The sequence below is a fragment of the Hippopotamus amphibius genome, chromosome 7 (assembly GCF_030028045.1).
Source record: "Hippopotamus amphibius kiboko isolate mHipAmp2 chromosome 7, mHipAmp2.hap2, whole genome shotgun sequence".
NCBI classification, from domain to species: domain Eukaryota; kingdom Metazoa; phylum Chordata; class Mammalia; order Artiodactyla; family Hippopotamidae; genus Hippopotamus; species Hippopotamus amphibius.
In genome coordinates, this window is record NC_080192.1 from 123,924,344 (window position 1) to 123,945,595 (window position 21,252).

At 39.1% G+C, this 21,252-nt stretch overlaps 1 protein-coding gene across 1 annotated transcript in view; it reads left to right on the forward strand.

Annotated features, from left to right (window-relative positions):
• Positions 1-21,252, forward strand: part of SRD5A2 (steroid 5 alpha-reductase 2) — a 47,141-nt gene that overhangs the window by 24,511 nt on the left and 1,378 nt on the right. The window contains exons 2-4 of the mRNA XM_057743177.1: positions 11,884-12,047; positions 16,675-16,776; positions 19,175-19,325. Coding sequence (XP_057599160.1) covers positions 11,884-12,047; positions 16,675-16,776; positions 19,175-19,325 — 417 coding nt within the window. The remainder of the gene's footprint in view (positions 1-11,883; positions 12,048-16,674; positions 16,777-19,174; positions 19,326-21,252) is intronic.

The window sequence follows — 21,252 nt, forward strand, 5'->3', positions numbered from 1 at the left end:
TTAACAGTTTGTTAAAATTTTTTGTGTCTATAATCATGGGTATTAGCAGCTTGTAGTTTGTTTTTTCTTTGTACTGTGTTTGGTTTTTGTATCAGTGTAATATTAGCTTTATAAAGTGAAGAGATTGTGCAGAATTAGTGTTAATTCTTTAAATGTTTGGCAGAATTCTCCAGTGAAACCATCTGGACCTGGAGATTTCTTTTTTTGAGGAGTTTTAAAATTATGGATTCAATTTTCTTAATAGTTATAGGGCTAATCAAATGATCTATTTCATTAGGACAAGTTAGGACATCTTGTGTTTTTCAAGGATTTAGTTCATTTCATCTAAAATGTCAAAGTTATGCATGTAGAGTTGTTCCTAGTATTTCATTAATATTCTTTTGATGTTTGAAGTTTCTGTAATGTTATATCCTGTTTCTTTCCTGATTATGTTTTCTCTTTTTTCTTTATTAGTCTCATTAAAGGTAAATTTTATTCACCTTTTCAAAAAACTCATTTTATTATTGTTTTAATATTTTGAATTTTATTGATTTTTTACTCTTATCTTTATTGTTGCCTTCCTTTTGCCTCCTTTGGATTTATTATGCTCTTTTTTTTTCTAGGTTCTTAAGGTAGTGGTTTTAAGACCTTTCCTATTTTCTGTTGTATAGATTTAGTGCTACAAAATTTCTATGCACACTGATTTAGCTGTGTCCCACAAATTTTGATGTATTCTATTTTTCATTTTCATTTAATTCAATATAGTTTTTAAATTTCACTTGAGGCTTCTGCTTTGAAACATAGATTATTTGGAAGTGTGATATTAAGTTTCCAAGTTTTGGAGATTTTCTTATCATCTTCATGTTTGATTGAGATGGTAAGATGTGCCAAATTCTGGAAATATTTTGAAGGTAGAGCTGACAGGATTTGCTAATAGATTCTATGTAGATTATGAGAGAGAGAGAGAAGAGGAGAGAAGAGAAGAGAGAGAAGAGGGAGAAGTCAATGATTGTTCAACATCCTCAGTCCAAGCAAGCGGAAGAATGAACTGAGATGGGGCAGACTCAGGGAGGTTCAGGTTTTGGGAAGGGTAGGGAATCAGGTATTAAGTTTTAGATGTCCTTTCAACTGGATGTCTAGTAGGAAGTTGGCTATATAAGTCTGAGTTCAAGGACTGCAGACATCCTGCCTGGAGGCAAAATATGGGAGTTATTCTACAGATGATATTAAAAGGTATGAGACTAGATGTGATCACATCTACAGTGGTGGTAAATAGAGACGTAAAGAGTGCCAAGCCCTGGGAGTATCAGGGATATATAGAGGTCAAGGAGATGAAGAGAAACTAGCAAACAAAAATGAAGAGAAATCAGTGAGGTAGGAGAAGAATCAGGAGAAAATGGTGTGCTGGAAGCTGAGTAAAGACAGTGTTTCCAGAAGGATGGAGTGATTAACTTGTCAAATAAGAAGAGAGCTGAACATTGGCTCTTGGATTTGGAAATGTGGAGGTCTCTGGTGGTCTCGCCAAGATCAGTTTCTATTAGGAGAAGGGAGGGGAAAAGGAGAAGACATAGAGATGGCAATATAGACAGCTCTTTGGAGGAGTTCTGCTGTAAAGGAAAGCAGAAAAATAGGGTAGTGGATGAAGGGGGAGATGGGGTTGAGGAAGGAGTTATTACTATACATACCAAGTAGCTGTATATATGGAAGGCTTGTATTTATATATAGAATTTGAATTTATTTTGATTGACAATGAAGTTTAAAATTTCATATAGTGAGAAGTCTTCAATAGGCTTGATAATCTCAGCAATAGCATTTATATTTGAAGAAGACTTAGTTAAATATGAGATGGTCTACGCAAGATGTGTAATTTTAAAGGTTTTTTCTTTAGTTTAATTTGGATTTGCAATTACAGTTAACCCTTTCCAATAAGCATCACCCCAAATGAATATTTACTTAGCAATGATAGAAAACTTTATATTTACATAATACTTATCAGACTCTGTATCAGAACAAACACAAAAGAATGAAAATGTACGTTAGAATTGTAGGAGGGAATTAAAGTGAAGGGTTCCAAGCCCCAGAGAAACTGAGTCTCAGGCCATATTGGGATCTGAAGGTGAAACTCACCTGCAACCTTCCACAGCACTAATGGTTAGCCCCTTGGGTGGACTCTCCTCCCCTTGCTCTTCATTGTTTCTATCATGTTCTACACTGAAACACTTATTTTAAACTGCTCCCAGCTTTCCAACAGCAAAGTTTTTCCAATCAGAATTTTATTTGTTCTCCAGACTCCTGGCTTTCCAGAGCCTTTTGCCTGTGCAGCTAGGCTGCATTTCCTAGTCTCTGTAGCAGTTGGGTGGCACCAAAGGAATCAAAGTAGGAGTTATATATGCTACTTCTAGTCTGCAGCCTGACTTAAGAAAACCTTTACACAATCCTCCACATTGTCTTTGTCTGCTGGCCAGAGGAGGGAGATGCCCCGAAAGAGCCTTGGTTCTCAATGATTATGGAGCAGAGCATCACCCCTGAACAGCACTGTGCTGTGAGCCAGAAATGAGCTTTTATTATGTGGAAACTCTTTGGAGTTGTTTATTATAATAGTGAGCCTCTCCTGATTAATACACACTCCTTTGGATGAGATACAATTGGGTATTGACTTCACATTCAGACTTAGGAAAGTCCAGAAGGTAGAGATTGGGTGGATATTTGGTTTAATTTGGAAAATGGCTATATGCACTATGTCCTGGATTTTCAAAAGGCAAGGACTTTGCCTCTGGACCTGTTTGGGGGGCATTGTTGGTACTGACAGGGCCACATTGGGAGATCAACAGCTATTTTTTAATAGCCTTTCTTTAGCCTTCTAAGACCCTTTCTCTCTAAGGACATAAGCCACTTTCGGGCTCCCAAAGCTTCATGGTATATAAGTAGGAGGAGAAACAAGTTATTTAGCAACTATCCTATGTCAGGCACTTTTTCTTTCCTCATCTTATTTAATTTTTATAAGAATCCAACGAGGTGTAGTAAAGATTAACCTCCACTTACAGATGTTTATAATCAACTATGGTCATTATTCTTTTTGATACCCAGTTGGTCACATATTTGGCCAGTGGAACTCCTTTCCAGTTGGCATCTATGTAATTTTGACAACTCCTGTCTCCTGTTTAATCTTCAATTGTTTCCTTACTTTCCAACACAACAAAACATTTCTGACTCAACCTTGTACTTTTCCTGCCTCTGATCGAGAATAAGCTACTTCTCCGTGGTGCCCTGCTTTCTTTAGGTATGGTATTTACAAGTGAAGACCCAGTTGCTTAGTGTGTTTTTGCTGCTGGTGGGCCATTTCTCCTGGATCTTTGAGTGGGCCAATTTTAAAAGTCATGAATCCATATCAGTATTTCCAATTCAAATTTAACATTACAACTTTTCATTTAATTTTATATTTCAATTAATTTTATATTTAATTTTATATTTATCTCTTCTTCTACACTGAAAATCTTATTTTTTAATTGCAATAGCATATTTCCTTGTTTTCTCTATCTGACAATATTCATAAAGTAATTTATGTCACAATACCATTATTATTGGTAAAAATAGAATAAATGAAAATTTATTATATATTTGCCATTCTTTCTTATTATTTATTTACTTATTAAAAATTTTATTGGGGTGTAGTTGCTTTACCATATTGTGTTAGTTTATACTGTGCAGAAAAGTGAGTCAGCTATACGTATACATATATCCCCTCTTTTTTGGATTTCCTTCTCATTTAGGTCACCACAGAGCATTGACTAAAGTTCCCTGTGCTATACAGTAGCTTCTCATTAGTTATCTATTTTATATATAGTATCAATAGTGTATATATGTCATTCCCAGTCTCCCAGTTCATCCTAATGCCCCTCCCCCCTTGGTATCCATAAGTTTTTTCCCTCTATGTCTGTGTCTCTATTTTTGCTCTGCTTAGAATGAATATAGCCCACTAAGGCTATATGGTCAGAGTACTGTGTGCAAATGTCACTTGAAATTATTCTTTTTTTGTGTGTGTTATCAGTTTTATATACAAGTGGGTTCATATTTTGGTTTGTTTTCAGTTTTACAATTTGCTTTCTTCACTTTTTGATATTTGATATTTGACATTTTTTTATATTGAAGGGCATTTACATGGTCAAAATTTCAAAACTATATGAAGATAAATTCAGCAAGGTTTCATTTCATGTCAATCCCTTCCACTCTTTATCCCCTTCCTTCCTTCTGCCCTTTATAGGTATCTTTTTTTAAAAAATAATTTTATTTATTTATTTATTTATTTGCTGTCTTGGGTCTTTGTTGCTGTGTGTGGGCTTTCTCTAGTTGTGGCAAGCTGGGGCTAATCTTTGATGTGGTGTGGGGGCTTCTCATTGCAGTGGCTTCTTTTGTTGTGGAGCACCAGCTCTAGGCACGCAGGCTTCAGTAGTTGTGGCGTGTGGGCTCAGTAGTTGTGGCTCAAGGGCTCTAGAGTGCAGCCTCAGTAGTTTTGGCACATGGGCTTAGTTGCTCCACGGCATGTGGGATTTTCCCAGACCAGGGATTGAACCTATGTGCCCTGCATTGGCAGGAGGATTCTTAACCACTGTGCCACCAGGGAAGTCCCTATAGGTAAGTATCTTTTAACATTAGTTTCTCATTTATCCTTTTAGAGTTTTTTTTGGGGGGGAGGGGGTAAAAGTAGGCAAATATGGTCACTTTGGTATACATTTTGTCAATTCCTCAAAATGTTAACCATGAGACCCAGAAATTCCACTCCTAGGTATCTATCCAAGAAAAAGGAAAACATACATTCACATAAAATTTAGATGTGAATGTTCATAGCAGCATTATTCATTGCAGTTAAAAAGTGGAAACAACCCAAATTTCTATCAACTGACAAATGGGTAAACAAAATACAATGAACTATTATTTGGTTATAAAAAGGTAATGAAGTAGTGATACAGCACGGATGAACCTTGAAAACATTATGCTAAGTGAAAGAAGTCAGTCACAAAAGACCACATATCATATGATTCTGTTTATATGAAATGTTCAGAACAGGCAAATCCTTACAGACAGAAAGTAGATTGGTGGTTTCCAGGGGCTAGGGAGGGGGGAAATTGGGATTGAGTGCCACTAGATATGAACTCTCTTTTTGGGGTAATGAAGATGTTTTGGAATTAGATAGTGGTGGTGGTTGCACAACTTTGTGAACATACTAAGAAACACTGAATTGTGCACTTTAAAAGAGTGAATTTTATGGTACAAATCAACCAATTTGTAAGGCAGAAATAGAGACACAGAAGTAGAGAGCAAACATATGGACACCAAGTGGGGAAAGTGGGCCAGGGAAGGGGAAGTTGGGGTGGGATGAATTGGGAGATTGGGATTGCCATATATACATTACTAATAAAAAATATCAAATTGTACACTTCAAATATATGCAGTTTATTGTATGTCAGTTGTATCTCAAAAGTTCTTTAATAAAGGTGAATTTTAGGTATGTTAATTTTATTCCAATAAAGCTTTTATAAAAATAAGCAAATATGTATACATATTCTTATTTCCCTTTCTTGATTACAAAAAGGTGGCTAATTATAGATACTATTTTATAGCTTTCTTTTTTCACTAACAAATATGTCTTGGAGCTTGGATGAATCTTGAGGGAGTTATGCTGAGTGAAAAAAGCCGATTTCAAAGGTTGCATATGTATGAGTCCATTTACATAATATACTTGAAATGATAAAACTATGGAAAGGGAGAACAGATTAGTAGTTACAGGGATTGGGAGAGGGTAGGCACTTATCTGTGGCTATGAAAATGCAGCATATAGGATTCTTGTGGTGATGGAGTAATAAGCAAATATACTGAGAGTTTAAAAGTATCATAAAATATTAAATTCTCAGTTTTATATAGATACGTTAAAAAACTTGAATAGTATGCATGATTTTCTATGAAAATATAAAATTTCCAGAATTCATTAGGATGTACCATAAGGCTTAGATAATCTAAACAAACCTATTACCATGAGAGAAATAAATATGATCAATAATATTAACAACTCCTCTGCCTTCCAATAATACAGTCCTAGGTAGATTTCACAAAGGGCTTCTACCAAATATTTAAGGACTGGATAATTCTAGTGCTATTTATGTCATTCCATAGCATGGTCAAAGAATGAAGCCTTACAGATTCTTTTTGAAGAGAGGAGTGTAACATTACTTGCAGATGATGATATACCTGGAAAATATACTAAAAAACTATTATAAATAATAAGAGAGTTCAGGATGTGGCTGGGAACAAAATTACTGTTAAAAAATCAAAGGCCTTCTTGTATATGTAAAATAGTTAATTGATGTAAATGGAAAATCCTATTTACAGTAACAATTTAAAAAAGAAAAAAAAAACTTTTTTTAAACCCTTTAAAAAAAACCCTTGGTTTTAAACATTAAAAAAAAGTGCAAAATATGTATGAAGAAACTTTATTTTTTATTTTTACTTTAATTAATTAATTAATTATTTACAGAGAAGCAGTTTATTTAAGATAGAAACTAGGCAGAAATATACACGCAAAGAGAAAAGGTATGGGTTCTCTCTATGAAGAAACTTTATTTTTTAATTTATTTATTATTTTTTATTTATTGGCTGTATTGGGTCTTTGTTGCTGTGCAGAGGCTTTCTGTAGTTGCAAGAGCAGGGGCTACTCTTCATTGCAGTGCTCAGGCTCTTTTTGCGGTGGCTTCTCTTGTTGTGGAGCACGGGCTCTAGGTGTGCAGGCTTCAGTAGTTGTAGCACGTGGGCTCAGTAGCTGTGGCTCAAGGGCTATAGAGCACAGGCTCAGTAGTTGTAGTATACAGGCTTAGTTGCTTTGAGGCATGTGGGATCTTCCCAGACCAGTGCTTGAACCCTTGTCCCCTGCATTGGCAGGCAGATTCTTAACCACTGTGCCACCAGGGAAGCCCATCCAAGAAGAAACTTTAAAACCTACTGAGGGACCCACAAAAAAAACCTGAATAGGTGGAAAGGAACAACCTATACCTGAATGGAAAAGTAATGTCAGCAACAACTTAATAAAGATAATGTTAACAAAAATAACATATTTACTCAGTTTTATTATTTGTCCTGTTCTAAGCACTTTGTATATATTAACTCACTTAATTTTTATAATCCTATAAGATGAGCATAAGAAGAAACAGACACAGTGAAGTTCAGTTACAGGGTCAGAAGAGGCCCTACAATTTAACCTCTGTGCACCACTGCCAGAATTTTCTCTTAATTAACTTAAAAAATGGAGATGTAACTTACATACCATAAAATGCACTGTATTATATGTACAATTCACTGGTTTTCATATATCCAAAAAATTGTGCAACCGTCAACACTATCTAATTCCAGAAAATTTTCATCACTCAAAAAAGAAGTCCTGTACCTGGTAATAGTCACTCCCTATTCCTCAATTCCCCATCCCCTGGCAACCGTCAATCTATTTTCTGTCTCTAAGGACTAGCCTATTCTGGATATTGCTTATAAATGAAATCATATAATATGTGACTCTTGTGACTAGCTTCTTTCACCTAAGATATTGTTTTCAAGGTTCATCCATGTTGTTTATGGTTTAATAATATGCCATAGTATGGATTTTTAACATTTTGTTTATCTATTCATCAGTTGGTTGACATTTGAGTTATTTCTGTTTTTTGGCTACCATGAATAATTCTGCTATGAGCATTTGTGTACAAGTTTTGCATTAACATACGTTTTCATTTATCTAGGGTAGATACCTAGGAGTGGAAACTGTGGGTCATATGGCAACTCTGTTTAACTTTCTGAGGAACTGTCAGGCTGTTTTTTTTTTAAGTGGCTATACCATTTTACGTTACCACCAGCAATGTATAATAGTTCTAATTTCTCCCCACCAACACTTGTTCTTTTCTTTTTTTAAAAATTATAGTCCTCATGGTTGACTTAAAGTAGTATATCATTATGGTTTTTGATTGACATTTTCCTAATCTCTAATGATGTTGAGCATCTTTTCATGTGCTTATTGAACATTCGTTTATCTTTTTTGGAGTAATGTCTATTCAAATCCATTGCCCTTTTAATTGAGATGTTTGTCTCTGTTGTTGAGTTGTAGAAGTTCTTTGTGTATCTGGATATTAAACCATTATCAGATATTGTTTTGCAAAATTTTCTCCCATTCTGTAGATTGTCAATTTACTTTCTTAATAACATTCTTTGTTATACAAAAGTTCTTAATTTTTATGAAGTCCAATATGTCTATTTTTTTCCTCCTTAGCTTTTGGAGGATTTTCTCAGATAAAAAAATATTGTTTGATAAGTTTTTTTGTCAGCATACTGAATATGTTGTTCCATATTCTGCCTGCTTGCCTCCACGGTTTCTGATGAGAAATCAGCTGTTATTCTATTGCATCTGACGAGTTGCTTCTCTCTTGCTGTTTTCGAGATTCTTTGTCTTTGACTTTCATCAGTTTGATCATGATGTACCTACGTTTAGATATCTGTGAGTCTATCCACGTGGAGTTCACTGAGCTTCTTGAGTGTGTTGATTAATGTTTGTCATCAAGTTCAGAGGTTTTTGGACATTATTTCTTCAAATATTCTTTCTGCCCCTTTGTCATTCTTCTCTCTGTGTCCTACAGACCACTGAACCTCTGTTTATTTTTCTCCATTGTTTTTTTCTCTCTATTCCTCAGACTGGAATAATAATTCATTTAACCTATCTTCAATTTCATTGATTCTTTCTTTTGCCTGCCCAAGTCTACTGTTAAGTCCTTCTAGTGAATTTTTCATTTCAGTTGTTATACTTTTCCACCCAGATGTTTGTTTCCTTTTTATAATTTCTATCTCTTTATCGATATTCTTATTTGATAGTCTCTCATTCTTATACATTCATTTAGTTCTTTAGATATGGTTTCCTTTAGCTCTTTGAATATATTTTAAAATAGTTAATTTAAAGTTTTAAAGACACTAGTAAGTCCAGTGTCCGGGCTTCTCAGAGACAGTGTCAATTGGTTGCATTTTCCCCTATGTATAGGTTATAGTTCCTTGTTTCTTTGCATGTTCCATAGCTTATTATCAGAAACTAAGCATTTCAAATAATACTATGTAGCAACTCTGGAAATCAGATTCTCTCTGCCTCCCAGCGTTTGTTGTTGATGCTGTTTTTCTACTAGCTTTTCTTAAGTCTTTCTGTGAAACCTTATTTTCATTGATATGGCCACTTGGTTTTCTTAATGACCAGTTAATGATCAGATAGAGATTTCCTTAAACACTTGGAACCAATGAGTCTCCCAGTCTTTGCCAAGGGACTCTGTGTGCATCTTAGAGAAATCCTTTAACAACCACCCATGTAGTTTACAACTCTGCTTTGGCCTCACTTGTTTCTTGCAGAGACCTCAAGGTCAATCAGAGATGAGAGCTTAGGACATTTTCAGGTCTTCTTCTGAGCATGTGCATGGCCCTATGCGTGTGTGTGACTGTCTAGATTCCCAGAAATATATATGAGACTTTCAGAGCTCCTATGGGCATCTCATTCCTCAGTCTTTCCTTTTAAGCTTTTTGATTAGTCTAATATTTGCCCCACCTGTTATCCAATGCCTCAGGCCACTGTGCTGCTAAAACATTCCAAAACATCACCTCATCCCCAGAAACTTTTAGCACTGGTTAAGTTTGAGTGAGGTGGACTAAAGACAAGCCTTTTGAATGGAGTCTTCCAGGGAATCACCAGATAGGAAAAATAAAGACTTCTCTTTGGAAATGAGGCTTTGAAAGAGCTCAAACCCTGTTTTGCTCCCCCCAATCCTGGGAACGGAGGCTGTTATTTCTCAAGGCTGTGCAGAGCTGGAAAGTGGGAGATGGGATTAAGGTTAGCTGAAAATTCCACAAAGCTTGCTGTGCTCCTTGAGATTCATCCTTTTTCTTGCCTAAATGCTCCCTGGATTGCTGCAAGCCTTGCTTGGTAACCAGAGGTCTGACATTTTGTGCAAGTTTTTTTTTTTTTTTTTTTCTTTTATGGAGGAGTGCTCTTGGAGGTTCTCCTTCTGCAGTTTCACTCTCTTGATTAATTTTTAAATTTAAGAGTGCATTTGACCCTTGAACAATATGGGTGTTGGGGGCACTGACACTCCAAGCAATTGAAAATCCATGCATAACTCATAGTTAGTCCTCCATATCCATGGTTCCTCAGTAAATGCCGTTCCTCCTTACCTGAGGTTCTGCATGCATGAATACAACCAACCCTGTATAGTGGAGTACTGTGCTACTACTTACTATTGAAAAAAATTCCTGGATAAGTTGACTCAGGCAGTTCAAACCCCAGTGTTCAGGGGTCAGCGTTCCATTCCACTGCTGCATGGGATATTTCTAACATTTGGGAGCAGGTGTTTCACAGCTGGTTTTAAAGTTCACGTGAAGAATAAGCAATAAAGAATAACTTGAAAATCCTTAAAAAGAGCAATGATATAAGAATAGCGCCACCTAGTATTGACATATTTTTAAAGTACAATTATTAAAATAGTGTAGTACTGTCAATAAATAGATCAATGGAACAGAAACAAGAGTCTAGAAGAGGAAACAATATGTATGATAATTTAGTGTATAATACCAATGGCAATGAATGTCAGTGAGAACGAGGTATTTAGTAAATTTACTAGCATTACGAAAAAAATTACATTGGATTCTTATCTAACTTCTTGCAACAAAATAAATTCCAAATGAATCAAAGTTTTAAACATACAATGAAAAATCATTAAAATAATGGGAAAATAATCTTCGAGTAGGTAAAACACCATGGAAGCAACTCAAATATTCATCAAAATAAAAAAGATAAGCACATGTGGTATATTCATATATGACAATAATATACAACAATGAAAATAAATGAACTATAGCTATTCACAACAACAGGCTTGAGTCTTAGAACCATAATGATGAGTTTCCTTTCATATGGAATTAAAAATGAGCAAAATAAACTATACTTTACCTGCATATAAATGCATACAAATGAGATAAAATTGTAAAGAAGCAAATGGAGATGATTATTACAGGAATCAGGATAGTGGTTACCTTCTGGGGTGATGGTGGCACTGTGAACAGGAGGGACCCAGAGGAGGCTTCTGGGTGATGGCAATGCTCCATTTCTTGACTTGGTTAGTGACTTTATGGGTGTTTATCTGATAGTAATTCGTTAAACTCTTCACATAGGTTTATGAACTTTCCTGTATGATGGTTGTATTGTGCCATAAAAGGAGACAAATCAAAATCAAAAACAGGACATAGTTTGATGTCTAGTATTTAGCATTATTTCTTGGGAAATTTTATTTTGAGATTATTTATATTTTTTAATGTCTTCCTAGATTCCTCTAGATTCATAGTTCCTAGCATTTAGAGGAATCTCTCACTGTTCTCAAGGGGTTCTGCAGCCCACTTTGTAGGGAATGCTTACAATATCAGTAATTAAATCATATTAGAGAAACATATGGAAAGCCGTATGATTGAATGACTGCTATCAAAATTCCATTTCACTTCCGCATGGGATAAGCCTTTTTACCTGTCTTCTAGCATAATCTGAATTTCACATCTAGATCTATATAAAGGTGATCTCCAGTCCTGTGTTTATAGGATTGAATGTATTAACTTAATTTATAAATATGAAATTTACCTTTCAAGGCTGTTGTAATGGTAGCTACTATACATTTTAATGAAACAAGGCAAATAATAACATAAATGATTGCTCTAGAACCAGATAATAATGTTCTTTTCTTGCATACATTTAAGGGAAATGGTTTTTAAAAATGGGTTTGATGCGACTGCTTGTTGCTTCATCTCGTTTGATTTTTTTTTTAACAATGGATCCTGACCTTTCTCGCCCATATACCCCAGGACATTTGTTTACTCACTGCTCACTAGAGGGAGGCCGTTTCCAGTTGCATTCCTTTTCAGAGGCTTTGTCTTCTGCATGGGAAATGGGCTGCTCCAAAGCTACTATCTGGTTTACTGTGCTGAATACCCTGCTGAGTGGTACACAGACATTCGGTTTAGCCTGGGTAAGTAAATCTGACTGCTTTTCACGCACACCCCAGTTAAACCCCTTCCCATAGGCTAAATCACCATCACCTCTCCCCGTCCTATTGCGATAAACTCTCGAGGACTCCATTCGCCCCACCTCCATCCCACGACCACCTCCACCCTGGTCTTTTCTCTGTATAGCAGCCCGAGGGATTGTTGAAAAACATCATGTCATTGTCCATCTCAAAATCCTCCAATGCATTTCTGTTACTCTCAGAATAAAATGTAAATTCCTTACCACTGCTTATGAAACCCAAATGTTCTTGGTCTTTGCTGCATTTCCTGACTTCATTTCCTGTCTCCATCCATCTCATTTACTGTCCTGTAGCCTCAGTGGCCTTCCTGCTGGACCTGAAATGGTCAGGTTTGTCCTTGCCCAGAGCTGTTGTATAGACTACACCCTCTGTGTAGAATGCTCAGCCCCTATATACCCGTGGATCTTGGTCCCTCCCTCTCTATTAATTCATACCTCCTCAAAGAGACTTTTCCTGACCACCTATCTAAATAATAGAAAACACTGATCATTGAATTTTTTTCACTATCTGCAAGAGGAATTAAAGTTCTTTAATAAAGTAAAGGTTCAACTGTTTGTACATTATTTGGCTCAAAGGAAAAAGGCAGAGATTATCCTTAATCCCTCTCTTTATATCACACATTGCGTTTTCTCCATCAGCTTAGTACAGCTGCCTCTAGTTCTAGAACATGTGCTGACTGAGCTCAGCTCTCCATGACCGCACTAACTTCATCCTGGACTGAACCAGGAAGGACCTCTGGCCTGGACTGCCATGGTGACCTTTAAGCTAAGCTTCCTACTTCTATTCCTGGCCTTCAGTAGCCCCTTCTCCACACAGCAGTCAGAGTGAACATTTGAACACACGAATGGCCAGAGGATTAGTTGTACAAATGCTGGTATGTGCACACAGTGGAGTATTCTGGAGCCACAAAACAACCAAACAAAGCAAAACAAAAGCAAGGAATGTCTCTGTGCTCATGTGGAGACATCTCTAGAACATGTGGTTATATAAAGTGTGCACAGTGTATATAGTATGCTGCTTTTTGTGTAAAAATAGGACTCTGTGTGTGTATGTAAAATTGGAAGAGAAGCTATTGGATTGATAAGAAAGAAGCTATTTTTTTAAAGCTAGGGTTTGGGGTGAAGAGAATAGGATGGTGGGCAGAAATTTTCTTTTAATATAGTTTTGTCCTTTGAATCATGAAGCTTCTTAACTTGGTTAAAAATCCAAATGAAAGAAAGTCCCTCCACATTGAGAACAAACAAATAAATGTACCTAACCGCATAGTTATTAAAGTGGTCCCATAACCACACAGGAAAATGATTTATGCCAGTTTACAGGAAATACAGAGAATAAAGAAATGAGTTAAATGTCGCCATGAGGAAGTAAGCCAGTCTTATCTAGAAAGGGGGGCATTCTCCCACTGTCTGTCTTTTCAAGTCAGTGTCCTGAAAAAGAAAAATGCAGGGGTCTGGACTAGATGAAATGGCCTTAAAGGATGTAATACCAGATGTCAGGTGTGGTCCTATATTAGACTTTGCTTTGCACCAACCAGCTAGAAGTGGTATTCTGGGGACATTTGAGGAAGTTGGAATACACCTAGATATTACATAAGATGAAGCTCTGGAAGGATATGCACCAAGGTGTTTAAGGTGGTAGTTCCTGGGTGGTAGGAACAAAGTGTCTTGGTTGTCTTATTTTTGCTAATCAGCATTACATCTTCCACAAAACTTATGTTTCTTTTGTAATGATAATAAACTTACATCAGATCCTATTCTCCCTGCTTAAAACCTGCCATTGGCTTCCTGTTGCACTTAAAAATCCAAATCAAAAAAAAAAAAAAAAAAAAAAAAATCCAGACTCCTTACCAGGGCCCATAGAGCTTGATGGGATTTTGAAACCTATCATCCTCTTCTCATCTCATTTCCCCTCGTCTGTCTTTTTTAAAAAGTACCTTATTTTATTATTTTATTTCATTTGGCTGCCACTATGCAGCATGTGGGATCCTTCAGGGATTGAATCCGTGCCACCTGCAGTGGAAGCATGGAGTCTTAACCACTGGATGACCAGGGAATTGTTCCCCTTCACCCCTCCCATCTGTCTTAAAGCATTAACTGCAACACCTTCCTTCTGTTTCTTAGAAACATGCTAAACCTATGCTGGCCTCAGGACCTTTGCATGTGTTTGAACCTGTACCAGAGTGCTCTCCCTCAGATCTTTGTATTCTTATTATTCAAATCATAGGACAGATGCCAGATCTTCAGAAAAATCTTTCCCTATTAGCCTCGTCTAAAGTAGAGACACCTCCTCCCCACCCCAATTCACTATCTCATCATCCTACTTTGATTTTCTGCTTTGTAGTGATGTTATGTGATTTAAAATTTTTCATTACTTTAATTCATTTCTGTGTTTCTCTACTGTAATGTAATTTCTATGAGAACATCTTGACTGTTTTTCTTAGTACTACATCCCTAGTGTTTAGGACAGTGGTTGGTACATAGTAAGACCTCAACAAATGCTATTTGAACAAATGAATGAAAGAATTAACACATGAATGAGTCTCATAGCATCCTTGTAAGATGCGTACTGTTAGAATCTACATTTTACAGATAAGAAAACCGAGGCTGAGAGAGGGTAAGTGACTTGTCCAAGGACACGCAGACATGGACTCTAAGGTGCCTGCTTTTCCTCTGCTGTGTGTGCTATCTCCCCTTGTCCTCCTTCTACCAGTGTCCCTTCCCAGGTTCCCTTTCTTCCAGGCTAATAGTCTTTTGACTAGCCAAGATTAAAAATCATTGTTTCATATCATCGCAAATGAGGTGAGAGTAGATGTGACTGTTTTTAATTCAACTGTTTTTGCTTTTTTGCCTGATGTATTTTTTTTAAGAAGCTATTTTTTTAAGCTCTTTATTGGAATATAATTGCTTTACACTATTGTGCCAGTTTTTTTCTATACACCAAAGTGAATCAGCTGTATTTATACATATATCCCCATATGCCCTCCCTCCCGCAACTCCCTCCCTCCCAACCTCCTTATCCCAGCCCTCTAAGTCATCACCCATCATCAAGTTGATCTCCTTATGTTATGCGGCAACTTCCCACTAGCTATCTTACATTTGGTAGTGTACATATATCAGTGCTACTCTCTCACTTTGTCCCAGCTTCCCCTTCCTCCCCTGTGCCCCCAAGTCCGTTCTCTACATCTGCTTCTTTATTCTTGCCCTGTCACTGGGTTCATTGCCTGATGTATTTTGATCAGCACAACTATATTTGGCTAAGAGCTGGGGTTGGGCATCTATGTGGAACAGTGAGCGTTTCTGGGTCTGTTGGGATGTAAGACCTTTTTTTTTCATCTATTTATTTATTTGTTTATTGGCTGCATTGGGTCTTTGTTGCTGTGCACGGGCTTTCTCTAGTTGTGGCAAGTGGGAGCTACTCTTTGTTGCGATGCACAGGCTTCTCATTGCGCTGGCTTCTCTTGTTGTGGAGCATGGGCTCTAGGCTCGCAGGCTTCAGTAGCTGTGGCGCACGGGCTTAGTTGCTCCACGGCATGTAGGATCTTCCCGGACTAGGGATTGAACCCGTGTCCCCTGCATTGGCAGGCGGATTCTTAACTACTGCGCCACCAGGGAAGTCCTGCGATGTAAGACCTTGCATCCCGGGTCCTGGCTCTCCTCATCTCAGACCAGGGCCCTTTCTGTACCCATGAATGAGGAAGGGGAGTGTGTGTGTGAACTGGCAGTGGTGGAAACAAGTTTGCTAGGTGCGAAGCTCTCCAATTACTTCCATGAGAGTGGGTCTATCCATCAGGAGTGCTCTCAGCAGTAAGTCACAGAAAACCAACTCTTAGTGACTTAAATAATTAAGAATTTATATTTCTTACATAACCAGATTGTCGGAAAGTAGATGGCTTCTGCATTCCTTCAGCTGCTTACCATTAAGATCCCAGGTACTTTCTGCTCCAATTTTCTGAGCATACTTACCTCTAGTCCTCATCACAGTTACTTCATGGTTGCAAGATAGTTCCTGTAGCTGAAGGCGTCACATCTGTCCACGAAGGAAGAGGGAGGCAGTAGAGGCACTGGTCACATTTGCCCCCTTTATCAGAAAAGCAAAAGATTTCCAAGGAAGCCTCCAGAAGACTTCCCTTTACATTCTCTTGGCAGAACTTCCATCCTCTGCAGTGGGGGTGGCAAAGGAGAAGGGATTAGAATTGGTTGAGTTTGTTGGCCATGGTTTGATTATTTGTGAATGAGCTAAAGGCTTGCTACTTACTCATTCATTTGTTTACTTATTTATTTAAATATGGATGATGGTAGGGCCTCCCTCTCTCCTCTCCCACTTGCCTCCATCATGTGACACTGTGCACTTTCAGTCTTTTGGTCTATGAAACAGCACCAGCCCTTCATTCAAATTTGGGTTAGTTGCCCTCTCCCCCACTGTTTTTGCCTTAGTATCATTCTTAGAATTCGAAGTCAAATGCTGTTCCCTTCATTTTTAGGAAAAAACCAAAAAACAAAAAACCTTAGATTGTGAGAAAAACACCGAAAACAGGATACATGTTTAACTTCTCCCTCTCTTCTTTGCCAAGGTGTCTTCTTATTTATTTTGGGAATGGGAATCAACATTCATAGTGACTATATATTGCGCCAGCTCAGGAAGCCTGGAGAAATCATCTATAGGATTCCACAAGGTAATGTCTCCCCTGCCCTCCAGATTCCCACTCTTCCTTGAGAGCCTGTCGCGGGAATTGTGCTACGAGTAACACAAGGAGAGGGGCAGAGAGGGCACAGATGACACAATATATCCCAGTAGGTCCGCGACTTCTCCACATCCCATCCTATCCCTGAACACATTTGCATTCCTGATCTGAATCTGGAAGTTCAAGAGAAGAGCCCCCAGGATGGGCCGTGATCACAGTACACTGAAGGTGGGGGCAGCGTGGGGTTTGGGGTCGGGCAGAAGTAGGCTGCCACTTAGTTTCAGTAGCTAAGATTATCATGTGCTGTATCAGGGTTCTACAGAGAAACAGAACCAATAGAACATAGATATAGGTATTGATAAATAATGAGATTTATGATGAGGACACGGCTCACATGATTGTGGAGGCTGAGAAATCCCTGATCTGCCATCTACAAGGTGGAGCCTCCAGAGAGCAGGTGGTGTAATTTCCAGTCTGAGTTCCAAGGCCTGAGAACTAGGAGAGCTTCCACGTAAGTTCCAGTCTAAGTGCAGGAGAAGACCAATGTCCCAGCTCAAAAACAGAGAGCGAATTCTCCCTTACCCTGTCTTTTGTTCTGTTCAGGCCTCCAGTGGATTGGATGCCCATCAACCCTGGGGAGGACAATCTGCTTTACTCAGTCTGTTGATTCAAATGTTAGTCTTATCCAGAAACATCCTCACGGGCATGCCCAGAAATAACGGTCAATCAGATATCTGGACACCCCACGGCCCGGTCAAGCTGACACAAAAAATTAAGAATCATATGTACACAGAGTGTCAATCCTTCCTAGGTTAGCAAATAAAGCCAAATCATGCATGACCAACAAATCTGTCCTCTGCAATGTTTCACTAGACTTACCTAGTGAGTAGTCAAGGGGTAGTATTTATTTCCTGCCACTTGTATGTTCTTAAAGGTGTAGAGAACTGTATTTACTCAATCAAAAATTAGGAATGGGAAGTCTTACAAGTACAAGTGCATTTTCAGAGGTAAAGTTGCAGAATATTTGAAGTCCTAACTGTTCCCTAGTAACCAAGGTGTGAGGTTGACAAATATACGCGGGTGGGAGTGAATTCGTCCAAGTCATCCTTCAGCGTTTTTTGGTGTGTATTGGTGTAGGTCAATGGCTCCCACCCTTTCTGATGTAAACACAACTCTTTATTTACATTTAAAAATTACTGAGTTATGACATGATGTTAGTACAGACTAGTATGTACTGATTAAAAAAATAATGACAAAGCTACTTTGAATTCGGTAACACTGAAATGAATTTGAATATTGCTAACATCCTTTCAGCATCTACATCAAACACAAATAACACTGCAGGTTGAGATATACCATTTGCCATATTCACGGACTGTTTATAGACCCTTTGCGGTAGGCAGGTGGTTCCTCCTGGGGCCTGGGGAATTACAGGTCAGGAACTGTTGATGCAGTGTCATTGTTTAGGAAGATAACTTTAAGAGGCTTTGATTTTTTAGGTCTTCACTCAGTAATTAGACAAGTAGAGAAGAGCAGAGAAAGCTCTTCAAAGCTAGATTGCTGAGGTTAGTTTCCAACTATTAAGTTATATTAGGTAATGATTTTAAAACAAAATATTCTTTGTATAAATATGGAAAGAAAAAATTGTTTGGGGTGAAACTTTCCCAGTTGAGTGTGGGGCAGAAGTATTGATCATAGATATATTTCCTATCATTAGAAATGTGTTGATTTCTAGATCCAGTTTTGAGGTCACAAATAGTGGTTGGATAGAAAAGGAAATCTTTAAAATCAATAGAAACAGACTTTACCAGCCTCTAGGAGGGCAAAATCCCTGCAGCTCCCACTCTGTACTTTAAATTTAAATGGAGTGTACTGCTTTGCAGAAGTGGGAGGGCAAATGCCAAAGGAGAATCTGACTACTTCTCACATCAATTCAGGTTTTTAATATTTTCACCTGGTGTGTTGTTTTAATTTGTGTGATGGTGGATATGCTGCGGGCTGAGTGGCAGTGTGGGTGTCCAGGGAAGGAGGGAGAAGGTGAATGGTAGTTGGAAATGTTACTTAATAGAATGAAGCAATCCCCAGCCCCCTGCACCTCATCTTTGTCCTGTCCAGAGCCAGTGGTCCAGCAGTTGTGGGAGTTTGGGTGGAGCCCATCCAACAGTTGGGGCCATGTCTCACTATTCTAGGATGTTCTGAGGGCTACAGGATGACGATACTGTTTTCTCTTCTCCCCAAGAGGATTCCATCAAACTCCCATGGCTCTGAAGGCAGTCTCCAGTCCCACGTTCATCCTAGGTGCCCTTGTGTATTTTGGAACAAAGGAGAGGCTTTTAACGTGGCCGTGGTCTGGCACTGGTGATTGACTTGCTGATTCTTCCACACGCAGGTGGCTTGTTCACGTATGTTTCTGGAGCCAATTTCTTGGGTGAGATCGTGGAATGGATCGGCTATGCCCTGGCCACCTGGTCCCTCCCAGCACTTGCTTTTGCATTTTTCTCACTTTGTTTCCTTGGGCTGCGAGCTTTTCACCACCATAGGTAAGCTTTTCTGTCAAGGTGGCAGCATCCACGTAGCTTTCTTCCCCAAATAGGCTTTTATTAACACACGGAGTCAGATTTGGAAACCTAAGAGATTTTTTTTTTTTTTCTACAAGGTAAGGTTGATACAATTATCCAGACAGGTAAATTCTGACTTTTTGGGTTTTCACTGAAGTTGGAATTTAGCTGGATGACAGTAGCACTAACAATTTTTTTCTATGAGCAAAAACAAACCCTTATAGACAGGGGCACCAAGGTGACTCGGGCAGCCACATGCCTCCTTGTTGAAGAAGGCTTCCCAGAGAGAAGCACTTGGTGTCCACATGAGTTCGTTGCGCCAGGCCCTGAGCGCTCCCATCAGGCTTATCTGGCCACGGCTGCCGTTTGGCGGTGGCTACAGGTGAGAGCCAGGAGGTACAAGACGTAGCTTCCATTTCTGTGCTTCGGTTCAATTCGGTTTTGTCACATTTCTCCACGTGTGTTCCATGGGTGGGAGCCCAGGTTGCACTTTTCAAAGCTTCTCAGGTAAGCCTGAGGTACAGCCAGGATGGAGAACCACTGGGGAAAAGCACTAGCCCTGTACCTAGTGTGGCTGCTATTTTTAATTCTAGGTTTGGTGCTAACAGTTCAGGTTAGCAACATGGAGCCCTAGAAACTCCAGGATTATTTTCTTGGAATCTGTGAAATACCAGGGCTTATTTTGGGACTCTCCTTCCCCTACCCCCAGCCTCCGTAAATCATAACCAAGGTCATGGCTGGCTTCTGGGAAGATAGGATCAACAATTATGTACTTGTGTGGTGCAGTTTCAGGACTGTGCCATCTGCTGGGGAATGCTGGGAATTGCAGCAGTTTAGACCCTTTTCCCCTGCAGGGCTAGCCTGAGGGTTTATTAACTCCCACCCCCCTATCCATCCCTGGACGTGAGTTGGGGTGGGAACAAAAGAGTTAAGTAAAAGTATCACCAGAAGGGAAAGGGTTGCATACTAAGTTGCTTTCAGGCTATAAAGGCGACTTTCAGGTCCCTTCTCTGAAGTGGGGCTGGAGGAAAGAGAAAGCCTGAGGTTACTGGAGACACAGGGGAGGGATGTCCAAAGGGAGAATGGGCTTGGAAGCAGGACCCTGAAAGAAATCCTCACACTCCTGCATAGGTGTTTTAGTCCAGCTAATGATTAATTCCATAGTTTTGAAGGTTTAACTGAGAATGGGTTGTTCCTTGGAGTGAAATTTTTGCAGAGACCTGTTAGAAATGAAACAGCAAGCAGCACTCCTCACACCCTATGCCTACCCCATCCTGGGCTAGGTGGGGAAGGGAGCCGGAGGGTCCTCAGCCTGCAAGTGTAATAGTGTAATAGTTCTCCCCCGTTCAGTAGGCCTGTTGCCCACCAGAGTCAGAGGGTTGGGGGAGAGGACATGGCCTCAGCCCACAGTGGGAGGGGCCCTGAGAAGCATGGGCTGTGTTGGGCTCCGTCGGGGAGGGATAGCCGTTCCATCAGAGCGTTCTGGCTGGTGCAACAGCAAAATCCAAGCTGAGGCCCTGTCCTGTTGTGTCAGCCTGCTTTAGAGGGAAGGCCAGAGGGTGTCTTTTTACAGGGCTAACTGGGGTTTGTGAGGGGCCGCTCAGCAGACCTGAAATCACAGCATGGAAAACCGGCCACCCCTCTGTGACATATTAATACTGTTTGTCCCACAGTTCAAACTATGGTACTTGAACAGAGTGTATCGTCTTAATTATAACTTGAGAGCTACCAGCTTCAACTGGTTAAAGGAACAGCCCGGTCCCTTAAAGAGAAAGCCTTTTTACAAGATGTATTAGTTTCCCTGGGCTGCTGAAACAGATGCCCACAAACTGAGGGGCTTAAAGAACAGAAATTTATTCTCTCACAGTTCTGGAGGCAGAAGTCTGAAATCAAGGTGTGGGCAGGGCCA